Source organism: Trichechus manatus, unplaced genomic scaffold (assembly GCF_000243295.1).
Source record: "Trichechus manatus latirostris isolate Lorelei unplaced genomic scaffold, TriManLat1.0 scaffold00103, whole genome shotgun sequence".
Taxonomy (NCBI): domain Eukaryota; kingdom Metazoa; phylum Chordata; class Mammalia; order Sirenia; family Trichechidae; genus Trichechus; species Trichechus manatus.
In genome coordinates this window covers 7,515,643-7,538,757 of record NW_004444039.1, presented here as the reverse complement: position 1 = coordinate 7,538,757, position 23,115 = coordinate 7,515,643, and the positions used below count along the sequence as shown (strand labels likewise).

At 40.6% G+C, this 23,115-nt stretch overlaps 1 protein-coding gene across 2 annotated transcripts in view; it reads right to left on the bottom strand.

Annotated features, from left to right (window-relative positions):
* The window catches only part of CAP2 (cyclase associated actin cytoskeleton regulatory protein 2), a 186,158-nt gene that overhangs the window by 137,730 nt on the left and 25,313 nt on the right, over positions 1–23,115 (bottom strand). The window contains exon 2 of one of the 2 annotated variants that reach the window (XM_004382980.1): positions 4,098–4,219. In XM_004382980.1, coding sequence (XP_004383037.1) covers positions 4,098–4,218 — 121 coding nt within the window. In that variant the 5' untranslated portion in view covers position 4,219. Of the gene's footprint in view, positions 1–4,097; positions 4,220–23,115 lie in introns of those variants that run through there. The other variant, XM_012557453.1, reaches the window with a different exon arrangement.

Below are 23,115 nucleotides of genomic sequence, written 5' to 3'. Positions count from 1 at the left end.
GACTTGACTAAATCTATATTCCAAGTAAGAGGTAGATTCAAAACGGAAACTGTTTAAAAAAAACCTGTTGGCATTGAGTCGATTCTGACTCATAGTGACCCCATGGGACAGAGTAGCACTGTCCCACAGGGTTTTTGGCTGTAATCTTTATGGAAGCAGATAGCCAGGCCTTTCTTCTGCAGCACCACTGGCTGGATCAAACCGCCAACTTTTAGGTTAGTAGCCAAGTACAAACTGTGTGTGTCACCCAGGGACCTAAAATGGAACCAGGTCTTATTAATTCAAAGCTGGGGTACTTTCTTCGATACTGACTCCCCAGGTGTTATAACAATGTTGCAAATAGTTACCAAGGCTACCCAGGGCAATTAAAATGTAATACGAATTCTGGGCATGTAGGAAAGTAGAGTTAATTTCACACATTTTGCTTGTTTTTCACTTCCAGGGGGCAGAGAGGTGGTGATTGTGGGTGTGAAAATGACCACTGAGCTCATCTATGTTAGGTTTTGATCTGGCAAATTACTGTAAAGCTGGAATGACAACAGCCCAACCTGGTGTGCGCTGTCCGCTCTGCATTTCCCTCCCTGCCTTTTAATTAGCAGAAAAGAATTCTGAGTCACTGACTTCATGTCCGTAATAGTGAGAGACATAATATTGAGACACTCTGCAATACAGGCTATCAAAATTCAAACGCAAACCTAGGATTCCCTTTCTCATGCTGCACAGAACTATCCATGTTCATCAACTTATAGGATAAAGCTCTCCTCCTTTTCCCTTTTCCTCAACTGCCCACTTCCACAGGCCCAAAGAGTAATGAAAACAGTTATTTACAGCTCTCTGTACCCGGGTGGCATAAACGGTGAAGCGCTCGTCTACTAACCAAAATGTCAGTGGTTCAAATCTACCCAGAGGTGCCTCAGAAGAAAGGCCTGGAGATCTACTTCTGGAAGATCACAGCCATTGAAAATTCTATGGACAGCAGTTCTACGCAGACACACATAGGGTTGCCATGAGTCAGACTTGACTGGACAGCAGCTGATACCTACAGCATAACTTCCAAGCAGACTATTGGAGCTGAGGTGTCTTAAACGCCAACATATAGTACATATCAACTCCTAGAACACAAAAAGAGCACAAGCCCAAAGATTCCTTATGGACCTATTCAGAAACAGATAAATCCATTTGTTGCCATGGGAGAGATCTCTGACGAGTCTTTAAAGTGGAGGAAGGTTTTAGAGATATTATGGAAGCCTCTACATAGCAGACGGGGCAAAGATAAAAGGGAATGTTTTTCCAATTTCCTTTCATCACTCAGCTCTGCTCACACCTCCTCCGGGCAGCCTTTACTGTCCTGCCTTTCTCTCCCACCAGCATCCTTTGAGCATCCCTTAATCAAAGCACTTGCAGCACTCAATAGTAATTCATTGAGACCAAAAGACTCTTGAGGGTTAGAGCTGTGCGTAATTCACCTTAGAGAGCCTTGCACCTGGCACAGTACTTCCTCCTTGCCAGGCATGCAAAAATATTTCTTCAACTGTTGAGCTGAACTTACCTGATGGCCAGGGAAAAAGAAAACACACCATAAAACACATCCCAACACCAGCTTTGTAACTGGGGAGTTCTTTGATCTGTGCAGATTATATATTTGTAATGGACCGTGTTCCTTTTAAAAATTTCTTTTTTAAATAAAAATTTTTTAGTTATAACATCATTGTCATCACTGTGATTATATTTAAAGTGAGAGGTTGTCCTTAAGGATTTGTTAAAAATAGAATTTAGAAAATCATCAAAATTTACAAACTAAGAATAAATGGAAAGTATTTTGTTTGGGCCAGTACCCATCTGTCAGTTTGTAGTACTGAGGTGGCTCGCCTGTTGCTGTGATGCTGGAAGTGATGCCACCAAGTGTTTCGAACGCCAGTAGGGTCACCCACGGTGGACGGGTTTCAGTGGAGCTCCCAGGCTAAGACAGGGTTGGAAGAAAGAACTATGATCTACTTCCAAAAATCAGCCAGTGAAAACCTTATGGGGCACAACAGAATATCCCAAGACTCGCTTGCTTTCCAGGAGGGATCAGTTGCAAGGGGAGGACTCATGTTTGGCGAAATGGAGGCCCAGTGAGGATGCGGGAAAACCTCAGCAGATGGATCTGCACAACAGCCTCAACAACAGACTCAAATATGCCAACAATTGTGAGGATGATGCAGGACCGGGCAATGTTTCCTTCTGTTGTACGCAGGTTGCTATGAGTCAGAGTCTACTTGATGATATCCCTCCATCCCTCCCTCTCTCCCTTCCTCCATCCCTCCCTCCCTCCCTCTCTCCCTCCCTCCATCCATCCATCCATCCATCCATGCATGTTGTTTGTGATTAGCAAAATGTTTGAAGGATGAATATCATCCTGCTTACTAACCATCCTACTTAATTTCAAGCAGGACAATAATTTGTTGGCTAAGTTGCTTTAAAAGACCTTACTCTAAAAACTGGTTTGGAATGACTTGCTATATTAGAAAATATTTGTTTAAACTCTTATATAATTTAATTATATGCCCTCCAATTTTGTTTAGCCTATTGATTTCCCTAGAAAATTATTTATTATAAAGAAATACAAAGCTCAGTCTGGTACCTCTTTGAGTAAGCGGGGTCTCAATTATTGAGGTTTTTCTTTATTTAACGACACTGCAGAATCTCCTGGGAGTTGGATTTTAACTTTGTGTGTTCACAAGCTTTACGTTTGTGATCAGCGGTCTTAGAGAAATGTCTTGCGATCGCCTGAAGCACACAGCATAATCAAGTAAAGTTACTGAAGAGGACATGCAAATATTTTCTTATGGATAAGGTTTACCGAATCTCATGGACCAGCTGTACGGTTAACAAAAAGATGCTTAAGATGAAATCACAGATGTGTCTCAGCGGATGTGGAATAACTTACAGGCCCCCAGCAGCCTTTCTTAAATAACACCCCCTTTCAATTCATTCAAAGCATTTTAATTTTTATTATGTTCAGGGAGAGGAAGAAAGCAAAAGAAAATAAAAAACCACACAGCCCGTGCATCTGTGCTCAAACGGTAATTTTTGTCCCGGGGTATATAATACAAGGCACAGCTCCAAGGAGGCCTAAAATTCTAGAAGCATCAACGCAGACCCTGCCTGGTGAAAGTGTTTTTTGGAAGCCCCTTCTTCTTCAGGGTTTTTTTCAGCCCCAAGAAGCCTGACAGGATTCAAAGGGGGTCAGACAAGGAGGAAAGACACGTGTAACAAGCATAGAACTGCCAGGTTAAATACAGACCACCCAGTTAAATTTGAATTCTAGATAAACAGTGGATATCTTCTTTAGTATAGTAAGTATGTCCCATGTAGTATGGCTTATGCAGTATTTGAGGCATACTTATATGTTTATAAAAAAAAGTTATTTATTTGAAATTAAAATTTAACTGGGTGTCCTGTATTTTTATTTGCTAAATTTGCAACCCTAGGGAAGAAGGAATTGGAAAGATTATCGTCAATAACTTAAGAGAGTTTGCCATATATGGTATACCTTTTAAGAAAGTAATACACTTTTTATTTTTGATCATATAATTGTAAAAGTATATTTGGTTAGGAATAGGCAAAGGTAAACCAATGTGACGTGATCATGTCCTATCAAAGTCACACTTGGCTTTGCATCAGACCCACTTCCTTTAAAGCCCCAGTTCCTACATTGAATGACTTGTGCTCTCTTTAAAATGAAAATCTACAGACTGATAACGCTTTCCAATTTACACTCTAATTGAGAACATTCGTTTCTTTTTGATAATTACTTAGATAATATATTTAGCCTTGACTGTGGAACAGCAGTATAAACACTAAAATGAAAGAATAATGACATTCAGCTCAGGGCACAGATATTGGTAATTTTAGTGGATTGTGGGTTGTAACTTTTCCTTTCTCTTTTTTAGTAACTGCTTGCATCTGGCTAATGTTATACTCACATATAAAGAAAAGAGTAAGAGAGTTGAAGAAAGACGATAGAAATATTTCTGACTTTGAGAGCTGAATGATGTAAACAAAATCAAGTGACCCACATAGAAACCAGTAATGACAACACTTTGTGGCCCTACCTGCATTGACATCGTTCACTTCTCCGCAGTCCCCGGGAGGCCTGTGTGACCCTGCAGACAGCAGCTCCAGCCGGACGACTGCCTGCTCCAGCCTTTCCATCAAGCCCTGCATTTCTGCCATTCTAGAAAAACACAAACGGAGGTCATGTGAACATCAGGGAGGGTTAACAAGCTGACACCATTTAACTCAACAATAACCAGAAGGAAAAAAAAAATTACTCAGCGTGGCTTTAAATGCCTAAAGAACATTACACACCATAAAAATATGTGAAAATCGGAAGGTCATAAAACTTGGAACAGAAAAAATAGCAGAATATACAGTGGAACTTCTGAGAGTCGGAATCGACGGGCTGCCTTGTTCTTCCAGGTCTTGCGAATCTTTTGCCTTCAACAGGGAGCAGTCTTATATTTTCCTATCGCTCACTGTTAATAGGAAATGCTTAACTTTTCCTTCTCTGACAGGTTTCTGCCTTAAACAGTTTCCAGCTTTCACAGGTTTTACCGTATTGAGCTCGTCATGAGTCGGAATCGACTCAAGGGCAACTGCTTTGGTAATTTCTAACACACAAATCCTCACTCTCTTTACCCTATCAAGGGTCTACTTTGATACTTCCTTGTGGTGCCGTGGTGAAGAGTTTCGGCTGCTACCCAAAAGGTTGACAGTTGGAATCCACCAGGCGCTCCTTGGAAACCCTATGGGGCAGTTCTACTCTGTCCCGTAGGGCTGCTTTGAGTGGGAATCGACTCACAGCAATGGGTTGGGTTTGGTTATAAGACACAGTCTGTGTATGTTGTTGTTGCTGGCTGCTGTCCAGTTGGCTCTGACCCACAGCGACCTTCTGTACAACAGAACAACATGATGCCTGGGCCTGTGCCATGTTCCTGATCGTTGGTGTGTTTAGTCCATTGCTGTGGTTACTGCGTCAATTCATCTCATTGAGGGTTTCCTTCCCTTTCGCTGACCCTCTACTTTCCCAAACATGATGTCATTCTCTAGTGATTGGTCTTTCCTGTGTCCAAAGTAAGCGAGCAGAAAAGTCTTACCATCCTCACTTCTAAGGTGCATTCTGGCTGTATGTTTTCTAAGACCGATTTGTTCGTTCTTCTGGCAGTCCATGGTATATTCTACAGTCTTTGCCAACACTACAATTGGACTGAATCAGTTCTTCCGTCTTCCTCTTTCATTACTAGTGAACATATATTTCACAATTAATATAGCCAATTTGTATCCTGCTGAATGTTGGGGGCTTATTTTTGCTATTTCTAATAATTCTTTCTGTTAAAGTATAATTCTTCAGGAAACACTGAACCCACCGGTAATCCTTCTTTACTCAATTACATCAAATCAAACAGCCCAGCTCAGAACTATGAGTTTATGAAACTGTGCGTCATTTAGCAGGCAAACTGAAGTAATCAGCTCCTAGAGCTAATTGCGGAACTCTGGTGAGCAGTGGTTAAGTGCTCAGCTGCTAACCAAAAGGTCAGTGGTTTGAACCCACCAGCCATTCTGCAGGAGAAAGACGTGGCAGTCTGTTTCCATGAAGATTTACAGCCTTGGAAACCCTACGGGGCAGTTCTACTCTGTCCTACAGGGTCTATATGAGTCGAAACCAACAGCAGTGGATTAGAGCTAACTGTTTTCTTTTATTTATATGTATATATATAATTGAGTTTTTGGTGAAAGTTTACAGAGCAAGTTGGGGTCCCATTTGACAATTTCCACACAAAATGTTCAGTGACATTAGTTACATTTATCACGGGGCGGTAACATTCTCTTCACTTTGTATTCTTTGTTCCCTTTCCAGTACTTTCCCTGTCCCCTTCTCTTCTCATCTTTGCTTTTGAGTAATTGTTGACTTTTTGGTCTCATACTGATGGTTCTTAAGTAGGGAACCGATTTTATGAGTAATATCCTTTATTGTGAGCTACTCAGCTATTTCGCTAAAAGGTGATCTCAGGCGATAAGCTTGGTTCTAGGTTTAAAGGGTGGGTACTTCAGGGTGATAGTTTCAGGAAGTCTTCTGTTCTCTACTGTTCTAGTCTGTCTGGCATTTTATATTTATATATATATATATATAAATTAGAGTTCTGCTCTGTATTTTTCTCCCATTCTATCCAGGTCAGAACTGTCAATGGTGGTATGGTGGTAGCCGGGCACCATCTAGTTCTTCTGGTCTCAGGTAGATGAGGTTGTGGCTCAGGTAGGCTTGTTTCCTCTCTGAGCCTTTGGCTATCTTCTTACTGTTTTGCTCCTGGCGAGCAGAGACCCATAGTTGTGTCTTAGACGGCCACTCGCAAGCTTTTCAGACTCCAGATGCTACTCACTTCACTAGGATGCAGATCATGATTTTTGTGAACTGTGTTACGCCAATTGACTGAGTTGTCCCATGAGACTATGGTCCTAAGCCTTCAAACCCAGAAAACCAGTCTTGGAAGGTGTTTGGTTATGTTTGAGGAGTATCCATATTTGGGTCTTTAATGAACAGATGTGCCTGCACCCACATATTTGTATTTACATGTACCTATAGATAGTTCTATCTGTTCTCACCTATGTACACACCTGAACCCACTTGTATACCAATTTGCATATACTCATCCATACGTGCTCAAACACTCATTTTTACTTTGGTTGTGCTTGCCTACTACATCCACATTTGGTGCCACTTTTCCCATCACCAAAAATAACAAGACTCTAAAGAGTACTTTCCTTTCCCTCTCCCCTGCCCGCCGTAATCGCCAACGAACATTGGACTCTCTATATTTATCTATTCTTGTCTTCTTGTAAAAGAGGGATCATACAGTATTTGTCCTTATACGCTTGACTTATTTCACTCAGCATTATGCCCTCCAGGTCCATCCAAGTTATAATGTTTCGCAGACTCATCATTGTTTTTTATGTTCCATTGTATGTATATGCCACAGTATGCTTATCCATTCATCCATTGATGGACATTTTGGTTGTTAAACCATTTTTTGTTTTGCAATTGTGAGTAAACCAGCAATGAACATAGGTGTACATATGTCTGCCCTTGTCATTATTTTTAGGCCTCTCGGGGATGTACAGGAGCCCTGGTGGCACAGTGATGAAAACACTTGGGTGGTAGCCAGAAGGTCGGAGGTTTGAATCCACCAGCCACTCTGTGGGAGAAAGATGTGGCAGTCTGCTTCCATAAAGATTTACAGCCTTGGAAATCCTATGCGGCAGTTCGACTCTGTACTATACGGTCGCTATGAGTCAAAATCGACTCGATGGCCGTGGTTTTTTGGTTTTAGGGAATATATACCTAAGAGTAAGATTGCTGGATCATAGGGTAGTTCTATTTCTAGCTTTTTGAGAAAGTGCTATTCTGTTTCCCATAGTGGTTGCATCATTTTACAGTCCCACCAGCAATAGATAAGGGTTCCAATCTCCCCACATCCTTGCCAACATTTGTTGTTATCTGTTTTTCTTTAAGCAGTGCCATTGTAGCTGAGGTAAGATGGTATCTCACTGTGGTTTTGATTTGCATCCCTCTGACGGCTAATGATGGTGAGCATCTTTTCGTGTGTTTGTTGGCTGCTTGGATGTCCTCTTTGGTGACGGCTCTGTTCATGTCCTTTGCCCATTTTGTAATTGGGTTGTTTGTCTTTTTGTTTGTAAGTTGTTGGAGTTTTCTATAGATTTTAGAGATTAGACTCTTAACGGGTAAGTCTTTTCCAAAGATTTTTCCCAGTCTGTAGGTTGTCTATTTACTCTTTTAATAAAGTCTTTGGATAAGTAGTGAGCCCTAGTGGCACAGTGGTTAACAGCTCAGCTGCTAACCAAAAGGTCAGCAGTTCGAATCCATCAGCTGCTCCTTGGAAACCCTATGGGGCAGTTCTACTCTATCCTATAGGGTCACTATGAGTTGAAATGACTCAATGGAAACAAGTTTGGTTTTTGATGAGTATAAGTTTTTAATTTTTATGGGATCTCATTTATCTATTTTGTCTCCTTCTAATCATGCATTTGTTGTAATGTTTGTTATCCTACTTTTACAAAAGATTAGGTCCTATAATCTTCTTCTTATGTTTTCTGCCAGGAATTTTATGGTTTTAGGTTTAACATTTAGTTCTTTGATCTATTTGGAGTTAGTTTTTATGTATGGTGTGAGGTATGGGTCCTGTTTCATTTTTCTGCAGGTGGATATCCAGTTCTGCCAGCACCATTTATTAAAGAGACTGTTTCTGCCCCCACTAAATGGACTTCGACCCCTTGTCAAAAATCAGTTGTCCATAGATGGCTAGGTTTAATTCTGAGTTCACAATTCTACTCCACTGGTCTGTGTGTCTGTCACTGAACCAATACCAGGCTGTTTTGATTACAGTGGCTGTATGGTATGTTTTGATATCAGGGAGTGTGAGGCCTCCGGCTTTGTTCTTTTTCTTCAGTATTGCTTTGGCTATTCCAGGTTTCTTTCCTTTCCATATGAAGATGGTTATTAGTCTTTCCATTTCAGTAAACAATGTTGTTGGGTGTTGTATCAGGATTGCATTGTATCTGTAGATTGCTTTAGGTAGAACTGAAATTTTCACTATATAATGTCTTCCAGTCCATGAGCATGGGATGTCTTTCCATTGTTTGTACATCTCTTGTAGTAGTGTTTTATAATTTTTATTGTATAAGTCTTTCAAGTCCCTGGTTAGGTTAATTCCTAGGTATTTTATCAGTTTGGAGGCCATTGTAAATGGTATTCTCTTCTTGATTTCTTTTTTGGAGTAGTCTTTGTTAGTGTAGAGGAACCCAACAGATTTTTGTTGTTGAGCTTGTACCCTGAAAAGTTGCTAAGTTCTTCTATTAGTTCCAGCGGTTTTCTTGTGGAATCTTTAGGGTCTTCTATGTATAGGATCATGTCATCTGCAAATAGAGATAGTTTTACTTCCTTTCCAGTTTGGATACCTTTTATTTCTCTGTCTTATTGCTCTGGCTAGGACTTCAGTACAATGTTGAATAAGAGTGGTGATCATGGGAATCCTTGTCTCATTCCCGTTCTCAAAGGAAAGGTTCTCAGCCTTTCTCCATCATGTATAATGTTAGCTGTTGGTTTTGCATATATGCCTTTATTTATGTTAAGAAGTTTCCCTTCTATTCCTATTTTGCTGAGAGTTTTTATCAAGAAAGTGTGTGGAATTTTATCAAATGCCTTTTCTGCATCAATTGATATGATCATATGATTCTTTTCCTTTGTTTTATTTATGTGGTAGATTACATTGATTGATTTTCTAATGTTGAACCACCCTTGTAATCCTGGTATGAATCCCACTCAATCATGGTGTACGATTTTTGGATATGTTGCTCAATGAAGTATGTTGGCTAAAATTTTTTTGAAAATTTTTGCATCTATGTTCATAAGGGTTAAAAAAAAAAAAAAACCATTGCCGTCAAGTTGATTCCGACTCATAGAGACCCTACAGGACAGAGTAGAACTGCCCCATAGAGTTTCCAAGGAGCACCTGGTGGCTTTAAACCGCCAACCTTTTGGTTAACAGCCGTGGCACTTAACCACTATGCCACCAGGGTTTCCTCATAAGGGATATTGGTCTGTAATTTTCTTTTTTTTTTAATGTCTTTGCCTGGTTTAGGTATCAGGGTTATCCTGGCTTCGCAGAAAGAGTTAGGTAGTATTTCTTCCTCTTCTAATGTTTTTGAAGAGATTGAGTAGGATTGGTGTCAACTCTTCTTGGAATGTTTGGTAGAATTCTCCAGGGTAGCCATCTGGTCCTGGGCTTTTTTTGTTGTTGTTGGCAGTTTTTTGATGACATCTTCAATCTGTTCTTCTATAATGTGTCTGTTTAAATTTTCTACCTCTGTTTGTGTTAGTTTGGGTAGGAAGTGTGTTTCTAGGAAATTGTCCATTTTGTCCAGGTTTTCAAATTTGTTGGAGTTTAATTTTTCAGAGTAATCAGTTATAATCTTCTTTATCTCTGTTAGATGGGTTGTAATGTCACTAATTTCATTTCTTAATTTGATTATTTGCCTCCTCTGGTTTTTTTCTTTTGTCCATCTAGCCAGTGGTTTGTATACTTTATTGATCCTCTCCAAGAACCAACTTCTGGTTTTGTTTATTGTTTCTATTGTTTTTCTATTTCATTGATTTCCTTTTTTTCTGGTAGATTTTGGCTTCTTTTCCTCTTCCTTTTCTATTTGTTCAAGATGTTGGTTTAAATTAATGATTTTGTATCTTTCTTCTTTTTTTAATGTAGGCATTTATTGCTATAAATTTCCCTCTAAGCACTGCTTCTGCTGTGTCACAAAGGTTTTGATATGTTGTGTTTTCATTTTCACTTGATTCTAGCAATTTTTAAATTTCACTTTTGGTTTCCTGTATGACCCAATAGCTTTTTTAGTAGTGTATTATTTAGTTTCCAGGGTTTTTTTTCCCCTTATTTTTCCTGTTGTTGATTTCTAGCTTCATATCATTATGGTCAGAGAAGATGTTTTGTATGATTTCTGTCTGTTCAAATTTGTTGAGACTTGTTTTGTGTCCTAGCATATGGTCTATTCTGGAAAATGATCCATGTGCATGAGAAGAGTGTGTATTATTCTGATGCTGGGTAGAGTGTTCTATTTAAGTCTGCTAGGTCCAACTGGATTATGGTTTAAGTTCTCAATGTCCTTAGTAATCTTCTTTTTACATGTTCTGTCTATAATTGAAAGTGGTGTCCTGAAGTTCGCTGTCAGGTTTGTGGAGTTGTCTATTTCTCCTTTCATATTAGTCAGTATTTGTTTCATGTTTTTTGGTGCATTGCTGTTAGGATATTTATAATTGTTATACGTTCTTGCTAGATTGAGTCTTCCATTATTATGTAATGTTCTTCTTTATCTCTTGTAATAGATTTTGATTTGATGTCTATTTTATCTGGTATTGGTATGGCCACCCCTGCTCTTTTTTGTTTACTGGTTGCATGGAATGTTTTTCTCTATCCTTTTATTTTCAGTCTGTTTGTGTCCTTATGTCTAAGGGATGTTTCTTGGAGAAAAAGGATGGATCATGTTTTTTTATCCATTCTGCCACTCTCTGCCTTTTGCATGGGGCATTTAGACCATTTAAGGTTTTTACTGAAAATGAAGGGTCTACCTCACTCATTTTGCTGTTTGTTTTCTGAATGTTTTGTAACTTCTTTGTTTTTTTAATTTTGATTTTTCTGTTTTTGTTTGTATTTGGCGCTTTCTTGTGATGAGCCTTTTTGCTATCTTCCTTCTTTTCTTCTGAATGTTTCTTCTTGGTGATTTCTTACTGGTTACCACGTATGTTTCATTACACAACTTACAATTGCAACAATGTTTAACATATGAACAACAGTTAACACACAACCTTAACATAATAAATCTATTCCTGATATGCTTCTCCCTCCCCTATGCCTGTTGGTGTGTCTCCATTAACATCAATATACAACCTATATTTGATAAGTTTACATTGTACTTATTTCTTACAAACTTGATGTTGTATCATTTGTGAAATTTAATTATTGAGTTTATTTCCTAAAAATATCATAACTTGGTCCTTATGATTGACCGTGTTGTTGTGTTTTTTTTGAGATCTCATTCTGTCTCTTAGTTTTTTTTCCTGTGTGTAGATACGAGTATTTATTTAATGTTCTTGCCTTTCCATTTGGAGTACTCCCTTGAGTAATACTTGCAGAGCCGGTCTGGTAATGGCAAATTCCAGGAGCTTCTGTTTGTTTTTGAATGTCTTGATTTTCCCCTCTTTTTTTAATGACAACTTTGCTGGGTAAAGAATTCTTTGTTGGCAATCGTTTTGTTCAGTATTTTATATATGTCGCTCCATTGTCTTCTGACCTCTAGAGTTTCTGGGGAGAAAGCCACACTGATTCTTATGAAAGCCCCTTGGTATGTTATATTGCATTTTTCTCTTTCTGCTTTCAGACTTGTCTCCTTGTCTTTGGTTTTCCAGAATTTTCTTAGGATATGACACAGAGTTGATCTTTTTGTGTCTCTTCTAATTGGGGTTCGTGTAGCTTCTTGTTTGCATGCTTAGTTCTTTGTTCAGATCTGGGAAGTTATCTCCTGGAAAATCATTTCTATGCCTTTATTGTTGTCATGGTGCTCTGAGATTCCAATTAGAAAATTCTACTGTTAGATTTCTTAATTGAATCCCATATTTCCTTTTGGGTTTTTTTTTTTTTTTTGCTTTCCTTTGTTCTTTTCTCTTGAGACTTGATAAGTTCAGTTATTTTATCTTCTAGTTCATTTATTCTATCTTCCATCTGTTGAACCCTATTCTTGAGTGTTTCTCTTTCTTTTTCTAAATCAGTTGCTTTATTTTTCAGTTCCAGTAGTTCACTTTGGTTTTATTTGATGTTTTTAATTTCTTTGTTGAGTCTCCCATTTTGTTCCTCCATTTGTTTCCTGATCTCTGCTAGTTTGTTTTCTGTGTCATTTTTGCTTTCTTTAAACATACTTAGCACCATAGTCTAAAAATTATCAATTCTTCGCATGAGTCTGACCTCCATAGGAGAAACTTCCTCTTCTTCATGTTTTCCTTTTGATTGGTCATTCTTCTCTGGTGATTTTGTTGTGTTTTACTATTTTTTGTTGAATGTGGGCCATTTTGTTATCTTTTTTGTTTTTTACTTTAAATTTTGTACTCTAGTTTTGGTGGAAAATTTTTCTGCCTTGGTAGTGCAGTTGCCAAGCACCCAGCTGCCAACTGAAAGGCCAAGGTCTGCACCCAACAGCCGATCCATAGGAGAAATATGCAAGCAGCCTGCATTCGCAAAGACTCACAGCTCTGGGAAACCCACGGGACAGCTCCACTCCACCCCACAGGGCTGCTATGAGTCAGAATCGACACAATGGCAGTGGGTTTGATATTTTCTCCTGAGAACCATTACAGGGCACTCTTATCCTTAGTGTTTTTTCAGTGCTGATTCAGTTGTGGAAGTTTGATCTCTGGAATTCAATATGCATGCAAGGGATGGGAAGGTTTAGCTGGTGTAACAAGCAGTGCTCGACTTTCCTGAAGTGAAGGTGTTAGGCTCTCTATGTCTTTCCCTCACAAGCACCCCTTCATGGGTTCTCCCATGGTGTCCCACTATGGGCAGGGAGCTAGCCATTTCCCTCTGTGTCGCTGTCTGTCCAATGTATTCTCCTTGCTCTGCTGCCTTCCCAGTTCCTCCTGGACCTACTGCACGTATTGGGCCTCAGCGAGATTCAACGGCACTCACGGTGTCCTGGTCTCCCTTCACCCCCTCCCAATTGCGCAGCCTGCCAATTCCCACAGCCTATCTGCACCACCTTAAAAAAATGGGCTACAGCTTCCTCAGATTAGCTCCCTTTCTGTGTTCCCTTTTTGGAACATTGTCCAGCCCCATCCTAAAATGGCTGTGATGAGCGAGTGCTCACAATGTTAGCGGGTAGGTTCTCGCAGCTTCTCGGCCATCCCTGCTCCTCCTCTCCCCTGCTTCTGAACTCATTCCAACTCTCCAATATCTCAGCTGCTGTCTGGAGTTCTGAGATCTCAGTCTGTGCTTGTTTTCATTCATTGTTCAGTGGGTTGTTTGCTCGGGGAGTAAATGAGAGTGTCCACTCACTCTGCTGTCTTGCTCCGGCTCCTCCAGAGCTAATTGTTTTCCACTTGTTATTAGTTTGTTTCAGTGCTCCTGTACTGAAGTATTTTAATTTACAACTATTTTGAATGGTGGGGATTTTAATTTAAACTATTAAAATGCTTATTTTCCTTTTGTAATACTGCTGGTTATTTTTAGATAAAATTTAGTTTGCGGTTGAGTTGTTTTTGGAGACAGGATCTTTAAAGCACTCGTGGCTGGGATAAATTGAGTTTGAAGTTCGAAAAAGTAGGGGTTGGTGTCCACGCTCCCTTCCTCCAAACACATCTTAAATACGGACACTTAAATTCTAATTACTTATTAAATACCCTGAGTGAGAACAGGGTAAACTAGTTGCATTAAGTAGACTCCAACTCATGGCTACCCACATGTGTCAGAGTAGAACTGTGTTCCACAGGGTTTTCAATGGCTGATTTTTTTGGAAGTAGATTGTCAGGCCTTTCTTCCAAGAAGCCTCTGGGTGGACTTGAACCTCCAACCTTTTGGTTAGCAGCTGAGCTCATTAATAGTTCACACCACCCAGGGACTCCTGAGAACGGGGTAAGTATCTTGAAATTATTAACCCTAGTGTTTGCATGTCATTCAGAAAATCCCTGAGGAATGGAACCCAGTCCATTGTTTGAGTTCACAGAGACCCAGCTTATAGGTACCCATAACACTGACCATACCAACCTATGACTGCTTTTGGAAAAATCAGTCTGCTGTTCCAAAGAGATTAAAACATGTCTTACCTTAACCAGTGCCTGTAGTTCTTCTCACCCTTAGGGACTTTTTAAGCATCATTCCAAGCAAAAACAGAACAGCATGCTTCTACATCAGAGACACTGCTGCCACAGAGGATGGGTAAAATTGTATTCTCTGAGGTGTGTGAAGAGGGCTTTGGTTTTTGCAACAATAAAAAAAAGAGGGAGGAGGCTACAGATGCTGATACTAATTAGACATATCCAATCACCTGATGGGATTAGTTCTCTTGGTTTGGGGGCTTAGGGCCATGGTCTCATGGGACAATCCAGTCAACTGGCATCATATAGTTCTTAAAGTTTATATTCTATCTCCCAGTATGGTGACTAGTGTCTGAGATTTTAAAAGCTTATAAGCAGCCATGTAAGATACAACTATTGGTCTTTATTCACATGAAACAAACGAGAAAGAAGGAAGTCCAAGAATCAGAGAAGATACTGGACTACAGGTCTATGAACCACTGCCTCCTCCACCTTGAGATCAGAAGAACTAGATGGTGCCCAGCTACCATTACTGTATGTTCTGATCAAGAACAGAGTAGATGAATCCTGATAAAAAGGAAGGAAAATGTGGAACAAAACTTCAAATTCTTAAAAATATTCAGACTTACTGGACCTATTGGGGCTGTAGGAGTCCCCAGGTCTATGGCCCTGTGTTGCTCTTCAAACCTCGAATTGAAAATATCCCCTGAAGTCACCTGTAAACTAAGTTTAGCCCAAAGAGTGAAGATTGTTATCCTTGAGTATTGCATTAAAAAAAAAATATATATATATATAAAGACCAAAAGGTGAACAGCTATTTTAAAGCATAGATTTAAGAACAGAAATAATTAGAATGATGGCACAATGTGAAGAATGTAACCAGTATCACTGATCATTATGTCTAGAAACTGTGTCTAGACATCTAGATGTCTAGATCATTATGTCTGAAGCACATTTTGCTGTGTATATTTTCACCAAAATAAAATAAAATTTTTTAAAAAAGAGGACATTGGTGGTTCCGTGGTAGAATTCTTGCCTTCCAAGTGGGAGACCCAGGTTTAATTTCTGGCCAGTGAAACTCATGTGAAGCCACCACCTGTCTATCAGTGGGGGCTTGCGTGTTGCTCTGATGCTGAATAGATTTCAGTGGAGCTTCCAGACTGAGACAGACTAAGAAGAAAGGCCTGGCAATCTACTTTGGAAAATCAGCCAGTGAAAAATCCCTGGAGCACAATATTCTGATCCCCTCATGCACGGGGTCATCATGAGTTGGGGGCCGATTTGACATCAGCCAACAACAACTACAAAGTGTAGATATCTTTATTTCCGATAGGAACCAGCTAATACATTTCTCTTTCATATTTTACATTACATTAGTTTTTAGCTTAAATATAATGACAAGTTACCAGTGGCCTTTTTAAAAGCAAGGCTATACTTATCAAGCATGTGAATAGCTCTGTAATTCTGTGTCCAAATGTCAGATGGTAATCAGATATGGATGGTGGAGCTCACTGTCTATTTTGAAAAGTCATCTCTGAAAATGCAGGCAGCAACTCTTTCAAAATATGGGGCAGTGTTCCCTGCACAGCTGAAATCAGAATCTAATCCCAAGAGGACTCAAAATTAGAAGTTTCTCATCTATTCTTTTCCTCTGAACGTCAGAGCTTTTGCTTTCATCGCAACTGGGGGAAAAAAAATGAAGAAGAAATTTAATTGAATCCTTTACGTAATCTTCTTGCAAGGGAACTGGGTATCCTGTAGGTGGGTGAAGGCCATTTGAGAAATGATGAAAGTCCCTCAAATCTTTTAATAGTTGCCCATCTGTTCACAGCTAGCTATGTTCCCCGTTACTCAACTTGCCAAATGTTACCACTGTAGCCCTAGCCCATGACAGAAAAAAAAAAGTGTTTGCTTTTTTAGGAAGCTCCGGTCCCCACCCCCATCCCAACAGAAAAGCACCAACCACCCCCGGCAGATCACCATGCAAACTGTTTCAGGAAGGCCTGCTATATTTCACACTTAGAACTGTTGCCCCTGACTGTGGCTTAATCAGTTTCCCTGACAAGACCCAAACTCACTATCTAATAGCACCCCATATGTTGAAAGACAGCAGGAGTGAGTCCATAAACCGCAGGCTGAGCAGACTGGGATGGAATGCAATCTAAAAGGGTCTCAAATGTCTCTGCACGTAAAAATCACCATGAGCAAGACTGAAGCTTCGTAAGAGGTCAAAATACGGTTCATGCCAGAAAGCTGGAAAGGTGCCTCTGGGTTTAAAATTGTAGAACAGTTTCTAAGAGAAACAGAAAAACAAATAAAAGAAAGAATATACCCAGGACATAAAAAAATATACATGTTAGCATTCCCAGGGAGAATGACGGGGTCTAAGATGGCCATGTCCTCTTCTGCCCAAACACACACACACGCACGCACGCACACACACACACACACATTCCTTCCACCCACAAGTGTCCTCAGATGCTATCCCAGCTTCAAGAATGGGTAAAGAACAGAGCTGCAGATTCCCCAAATTCTTCCCAAGCAGTCCCATTAGCCTTGGTAGAACTGCTCCAGAGGGTTTCCAAGGCTGTAATCTTTACGGAAGCAGACTGCCACATCTTTCTCCCACGGAGCAGCTGGTGGGTTCAAACCACCAACCTTTCAGTTAGCAGCTGAGTGCTTAACCACTGTGCCACCAGGGCTCCTGTACTGGTAGGGTAGTAAGAGCAAATGTAGACAGCAAGGTCAGGGGAAGGGATGAGTCACAGCCAGCTGGACAGACAGACGAATTTGGATCAGGAAATCAGCAGAGTAGGGTGATGTAGCAAGACGGCTAGACTTGACATTCTAAGAATCAGATGAAGAGCAAAGAGAAGCCAGATACCCAGCTGGAGAACCATGAGATTAGGCTAGACGAGGCAGCTCCAACTTGGCCCTCAAGTTTTCTAGACATCTTATTCAAGCAGACACTAACCTGAGGCTGAGATCTCCTAGGACCCACAGCGGATGGAAGATATACGCAAGCATCTGGCTACAGTGTGAAGGGCGTATGGAGAGAAGAATAAGGAAGGACATGGCATTTCACGGTTTTCTCTTTTTAATGATCCATCTTAGGAAACTATGCTTGAGGTTACCCTTAGTTCCTTGTTTTATATTAATTGTTGAGTATTCTTTTTGAGTTTCATTATGATGGGAGGTACAACCCATCTTTGTCATTTTTTTTAACTTACTCGAATTTTTTCCTTTTTTCAAAGTTTAATCTTTAATTTTTATCAAAGTCAAATGTGCACAGAACTTAAACAGTCAATAGTTATATGAGGCTTATTACAAAAACATAACAGTCTCCCGCCTACCCTTGTCAGCCATTTTCAATTACTTGGGCTGTTTCGTTTGGTAATTACCTCCTTATCTCTAAATAACATGCTCATGCTTCTACATCTTGTTTATTTTTCTTCATTTTCTGGCATTATCCACTGAATGCCCACTAAAAACTGAGTTTACTTTTTTCTCACTTAATGCCCCTCACCACATACAGGCACATTTTCTCTTCCACCATACTCCCAACAGGGTCATATTATCTTCACGTGGATCAATATTCAGTGTTAACACAGTCATGACTACTTGCAGCTAAGTCATCAGGTATAAGATTATTTTTTCCTTTTGCACATCTTGGAGCCAATATTCTCATTTTTTCCGCTGCTCAGTTTTCTAAATCATTTATCTCCAAACTCTTCCCCAGGTGTGTAAGTCTCTTTTCAATAGGGCCGAACATCTGGAATTCTATGAATTTTTCTCTTTTTGGAGGCATCTCTTCTGGAGAATTAACCCAGTCTACACGACTGCTCCACAGGCCCCCTGCACAGCTGTCCTCTGGGGTCCTCCTCCCCTCCGTCTCAGGTGGGGACACCTGTTTCCTGGACTCTATGTCTTCTTCTTTCTTCGCGTACTTTCTTGATTGGTAAGAGCATTTTCTTCTGAAAATAGGTACACGAAAGGTCAATTTTTTGAGATCTTACAAGTCTGAAAATGTCTTTATTTTTGCCCTCACACTTAATTGGTAATTTGGCAGTTTGGCTGGGAATCTTCCTTAGAATTTTGAAGGCACTGCTCCATTGTATTCTAGATTGCTGTTGACATGTCCAAAGGGATCCTGATATCCCTGTTTTCCCCTCTGAAGGAAGTTTCTGGAATCTTCTCTCTGTCCTCAGTGTTTAAATTTCATGATGATATGCTTTATTGTCAATCTATTTTCTTTATAAATGATTTTCAGAAGGTGTAGAAAAGACAGAAAAATGGGCATTACGTATTGTTTGTCTCTGAGTGAGCTTAGAAACCAAATGGGCTTTTTTTTTTCCAAATAAAGAAGTTAGCCTTCTGAATATTTAAACAATTCAAATTTTCTCACACCAACTGCATACATTTACAAATGCTTCATATACTTCAGTAGGAATATAGTCAGATGGTATTCTCTCATATACTGTCCTGGAATAATAAGGTCTCCTGGAATCAAGAAAATATTTTCCTAGAAGGAACGATAACTGTCATTATTTTCAAAATAACTATAGAGGCAAAAAAGATTTTGGCCTTATTGGTCATCTTATAAAACCATCCTCAAAGTATAGATACTTAGTTCATAACATGACAATTATATGTTCGATGTTACGTCCACAGTACAATGACTATGCTTAAAGCAGCTAAGAGAGACAGTATTTCTATCCTACTCTTAACAGTTTCTAGAAAATGAGAGTTCCATGCCCTCAAACATTGTAAGGAGCCCTGTTGACGCAGTGGTTAAGTGCTACAGCTGCTAACCAAAAGGTCAGCAGTTCGAATCCACCAGCTGCTCTTTGGAAACCCTATGGGGCAGTTCTACTCTGTCCTATCGGATCGTGATGAGTTGGAATCATCTCGATAGCACCAGGTCTGGCTTTTGGTTTTCACAGCCGCTGTCTTGCCTGCTTTAACAGGGGCAGTACAGAAGGCCCTGGCTTCGGAATGAGACGCTGACTCTCACTAGCTGGGGGAGTCTGCAAAAGGCGCTGAATTCTGCTTTGCTTCAGTTGCTGCATGTACCTAGGGCTGCCACTGGTGTTCGATGAGGTGATGCATATAAAGTCTGGCCCATGGTCAACAATAAACATGTTAGTTACTGTTGCTAGGACATCTCATCTCATTTTGCTCTCAGCAGGAATAGGTATATCTACAAACCACTGCATCAAGTCTTACTGTGTCTGAAATGTTGAGCAATTGTCTGGACGTTCTGGCCAATGGAAACATCCAGCTGAAAACTTCAGGTCGGTATATCTTTGTTCTGTTTTTCTCCCTAATGCTTCATTTTCCTCTGTCCATGTACTTAAGCGCTTATTCCCTGAACATTTCTAAACAAGGTCTACTCCAGTCAGGGTGTAACGACTGCAACAACATGGAGATTTTTGGTAGGCAATTAGTTTTTGGAATCGCATATCTCCCCCTGATGGTTTGCTTCTGAATAAATCTGCTGCTGTCGAGTTGATTCCAACTCACAGTGACCCTACGGGGCACAGCAGAACTGCCTTATAGGGTTTCCAAGGGCTGGTGGATTTGAACTGCCGACCTTTTGGTTAGCAGCCGAGCTCTCACCCACTGCGCCACCATGGCTCCTTGCTTCTAAACAGACAGAACAGAAGCACAATCTCTTCTGCATGACTTTTGGAAATTAACACTCCGTCATCCCTCATGTTATCTTCAACCACGGCATCTTATGCTCAGGATCTTCTAAGGCTCTACCTAACTCAGTTTTTAAACGAATTATAAAAGTCGCTTTCACAGCTGCTTTGAAAACTGACATCCCGTGGCACGCAGTAACCGATGATAAGCGCAGAAACACAGCCTGTTTGCCAGTGTGACATACTCACTATCTGTAAGACATACCGCCCAATGCAAACACTGCCGTGTGCTAGCTTTTCTGTTAGCACATCTTGCCTCCCAAGGAGACCGGTGGTGAGCCGTTCACGGGCTGAGGCTGTGTCTTACTCTTCTTTGTACCTCCCACTGAGTCCAGCATGGTGCCGTGTACATAGGGCATTCTATAAATATTTTTTGACTGATTAATTAATTGGCTACCACTCACTGCCTTTCCTTTGCCTACCCACTCACTGGCACACTCCTCCCAGATCAGGCTGATAGCCAGGTTGTCATAGGAGAAATTTCCATTTAAAAGAAGATGCTAGATTAGTTCTACTTAAAATCACAGTGGCCTTCCACCCATGAAAATTTTAAAGAGCCCACTTGCTTCTTCTAATGTGAAGCTTTGGGTCTTCCATAGCTCCTTTTCCTCTGGGGATTTCCAAATTTTAAAAAACTCCACTTTGTCCAAAGAATTTTTTAAGTTGCCTCTCATTATTCCTCAGGGCAAGTTGAAAAGCAAGAAAGGGTGAAGGCTACTTTGTAACATTTTCATGTTAATGAAAAGAGCTGGGTCTTGCAACTTTCCAAATTGCTAGTTCAAAGTTCCCCTCACAAGGCCAAAGGTACAAAAATAATTGTGGTGTGTTTCTCCTCTGAATCTGTCAGGCAGACCCAGACCCAAGTCATTTAAAAGATTGAGCATAAGATTAAGTAGGAAGTAGACTTGAGTCGAAAGGAAATTGAAGGCATTTCAAAGCTTTTTCTCATGGTGAGGGTGGGAAACCGGCTTATATGTGAGTTTTCTGCAAAAAAAGCCAAATCAGAATGGACTAATTTCTCTATACGAATCGTAATTCAAAAATATTTCTTAAACTGAGATAAGATTGTCCTAGATTGTTAAATTCACTTTACCATGACTACATCAATTACATTCTTTCCTTTCCCAGAAAACTACCAATTACGGGGACATAATCTTGTGACCCACTAGTAGTAATTGGGGAAATGGTATCTAGAGAACAAGCAAACAAACCATCGCAATATTTATTCATTCATTCATTGACTGGGGTCATTGAATGATTTGTTTGTTTCATCCATTCATTCATTTGTCCCCGCTATCTGCTAAGTACAACCAGAATGCTCCTTAGAATCAAAGATGGTGAGACCACATCTCACATACTTTGGACATGTTATCAGGAGGGATCAGTCCCTGGAGAAGGACATCATGCTTGGTAAAGTAGAGGATCAGCAAAAAAGAGGAAGACCCTCAATGAGATGGACTGACACAGTGGCTGCAACAAGGGGCTCAAGCATAACAACGATTGTGAGGATGGCCCAGGACCAGGCAGTGTTACCTTCTGTTGTGCACGGGGTCACTATGAGTTGGAACCGACTCAATGGCACCTAACAACAACAACAACATCTGCTAAGCACAATGCTCAGAACTGGAAAATCAATGGTGACCTGCCCAGCTGTAGTGGGAGGCGGCCAGAAGCAGACCCTGCTCAGTCAAGCCAGGGAGCTGTTTCATAAACGATATATTCACCTTGGCAATGTTCCCACCTTCATATCTTGCTTGCTCTCCTAGAGAGAGTTTCTAGAGCCGGCTTCTCACCAAACAGCAAATGAAAGCCACCATTTTCTCTTTATTACAAAGACATTGCAAGAGTCTGATTTTGAAGAAGGTGTCATCAGAATATGAGAAATCAGTGCGTTACACAAGTAGAACGAAACTCTAAATTTTTCACAAAATTGGAGGAAACGTGTACAGTAAAACCTGTGAAAGCCGGAAGTGGCGTAAGGTAGAAACCTGTCAGAGAAGGAAACCTCAAGTATTTTCCACTAATAGAGAGGGATAGAAAAGTTAAGTCTGCACCCTGTCAAAGGCGGGAAACTTGTGAGACCTTGGAAAACAAGGCAATCCCACTGAGTTCCAGCTCTTACAGGTTTTATGAGATCCTGGTTAGCCAATTTACTCCTCCAAAGCCTCTAATAAATTCCCACTACAGAGACAAAAAAGCTAAGTCTTCACCTTGACTTTCGAAAGGATCTCACCCCAGCAGACCTTTTGATCTGCTCTCCACTGCAAACCTATAGGCTCTGGAGATCCAGTCACAGGGATGACTCATCATTCCCCAGTCATGCCCGAGTCCATCTGTCTTCTAAGCTAAGGCTCTGCTGTTTCTGTCGCTTCAAGCGTCCTTCCCATCACTGCTCCAACCATTCTCCAACTCCCAACTCCTGAACGAAACTCTAAATTTCTCACAAAACTGGAGAAAACATATACAGCAAAACCTGCAAAAGCCGGAATTGGCATAGGGCTGAAACCTGTCAGAGAAGGAAAACTCAAATACTTTCCACTAATACAGAGCGATAGAAAAGTGGTAAGACTGTCTCCTGTCACCGGAGGAGTTATTGTGCCAATAAAAATGAAGATAGGGAATGGAGGTCCCTGGGTGGTGCAAACAGTTAACGTCTCGGCTGCTAACCAAAAGGTTGCAGGTTCCAGTCCATCCAGAGGCACCTCGGAAGAAAGTCCTGGTGATCTACTTCCAAAAAATCAGCCATTGAAAACCCTGTCGAGCACAGCTCTACTCTGACACAAATGGGGTCTCCATGAGTTGGAACTGACTCAACGGCAACTGGTCCTGGTAAATAAAGATGAAGAGTTCAGGGTCAGATGATCGGAGTTTGAGGTGTCTACAGTGATATTTCGATGACAGCTGGCAGTTGGAAGTAGGGACCTGAAGCTCAGGAGACTCTAGAATGGAGTTATAAGGATTGGTGGTGGTGGTGGTGCCATT